The 1,617-nt window shown below is 36.1% G+C and overlaps 1 protein-coding gene across 3 annotated transcripts in view; it reads right to left on the bottom strand.

Moving 5' to 3' along the window:
* Window positions 1-1,617, bottom strand: part of LOC107098130 (E3 ubiquitin-protein ligase pellino homolog 1-like) — an 18,138-nt gene that overhangs the window by 8,473 nt on the left and 8,048 nt on the right. For all 3 annotated transcript variants that reach the window (XM_015395612.1, XM_015395614.1, XM_015395613.1), the window contains exons 3-4: window positions 545-674; window positions 359-460 (exon numbers count right to left, since the gene is read on the bottom strand). In XM_015395612.1, coding sequence (XP_015251098.1) covers window positions 359-460; window positions 545-674 — 232 coding nt within the window. The remainder of the gene's footprint in view (window positions 1-358; window positions 461-544; window positions 675-1,617) is intronic.

Raw genomic sequence — 1,617 nt, 5'->3', positions numbered from 1 at the left:
CTGCGCACGTGCAAACAAGGGAGTTCTACTTCTTGATTGACGAGTCCGACCAGCGCCATCTCTCGTCGCTGAGTCCGACGTGGGGTTTTTAGACGCACAGTGTGAGCAGGTAGATGGCATCAGAGCGTCATCCGCATACATTGTGAGCTGTAAACTTTTAAATCCTGCGGTTTCGCCATAAAGTATAAGCTTTAGTTGAGTACAATTGAAAACATGGCACAGCGTATGCCGGGCCTCACTGGCATCCATCACAGACCCTTGATCTGCTTCCGATTGTGCATTTACAAAGAGATAACATATTAAATCCTTATTTACATCCAGTGTGAACACACCTTTTTATGCAGCAAAGCAAACTCACCTGAAACATGTCTGTGTTAATGTCATGCGTGTACTCCACGATGACAGAGTGGCTCCGGGACAATGTGTACGAGATGCTGTGCTGGCTTTTGTTGCTAAGAGCCTGTTGAGAGGAAGGATAAGCGGTCACGGCACGTTAGCAGGAAGTGAACTGCTCATGGTTTTTTCAGGGGATTTTACTCCGTACCTTTGACACCAGAGGTGTCGAGACGTTGTGGATAACATCTGGTCTGACCCCGTTGGCTTTAGGTCGCTTATAAAGGGCAAGGCGACTCCTTCTACGGCCTTTGTCACCATTTGAAAGTGACCCATTGTGCCTGGGAAGAGTCAGAGGACGACATTTATCTCAATAAGGAAAATAATGTATAATGCTAAAATACAACAAGGGAAAAGTGGTCAGAGATAATTCTGCTGTAAGCTGAATAAATGATTAAAGCAAGTTTTTTTTAAATATTATTTCAAATTTCATGCCAGAGAATCTCTCTGGTTGCATACAAAGTTTTTTTTTTTCTGAAATATTACCATGTCCTGCTTGTCTTCTCAATTTAGAAGACACTCCAATTGCTCCCATCTTGCTTTCTGATAGTTCTGTGGTTCTGCCAGCAGGTGGCGCCACTGCTGTTTATGTCTGCTCATCACACACAGTGCTAGAATCCTATTAAGGCTCAGAAAGGACTAATTATGGTCTTTATAACCTTATTTTATTAAAATTCATATAATGTTAAGATGACTGTTTTAAAACAAAATAAATGAGGAACTTTGATTGTTTGTTCACTCTGTAGAATTCAGACCTCAGCTGTCAAATGTTTTGCTTCTTCTAATCTAATTACCTGCAGCCAGATACACAACCTGGATCGTAATGTCAATATTGAATTTTTTAAAAATATATAAAAACATAAATATCATATAAATAAGGAACCTGAAACTAGCTTTTTAAAAATGTTTTTTAAAGTTAACATTTTGGTGATCTAGTGAAGGTGAGCTGTAAAATGTAGTTTGAAAACAAAGTCATTCGTAAAAAAAAAATAAAAAAAATAGAGATTTAAAAAAATAATTTAAATAAAGGAATTTAAAATAACAACAAAAAATTTTTAAAATATTAAAAAAAAATAGAAAAATAATTTAAAGTAAAAAAATAAATAAAATGTGATAAAAAATACTATAATGACATCTGAGAAAACAGTGATGTTAATGTTTTTGATAAAGAAGATTTTAAAAATTTCTGGCTTACATTTTCTTTCTTCTTCACATTTCGGTTTA

This window comes from Cyprinodon variegatus, unplaced genomic scaffold (genome assembly GCF_000732505.1).
Source record: "Cyprinodon variegatus isolate N-32 unplaced genomic scaffold, C_variegatus-1.0 Scaffold750, whole genome shotgun sequence".
Classification (NCBI taxonomy): domain Eukaryota; kingdom Metazoa; phylum Chordata; class Actinopteri; order Cyprinodontiformes; family Cyprinodontidae; genus Cyprinodon; species Cyprinodon variegatus.
Note: the sequence above shows the minus strand (reverse complement) of the source record. Positions and strands in the feature narration are given on the sequence as shown.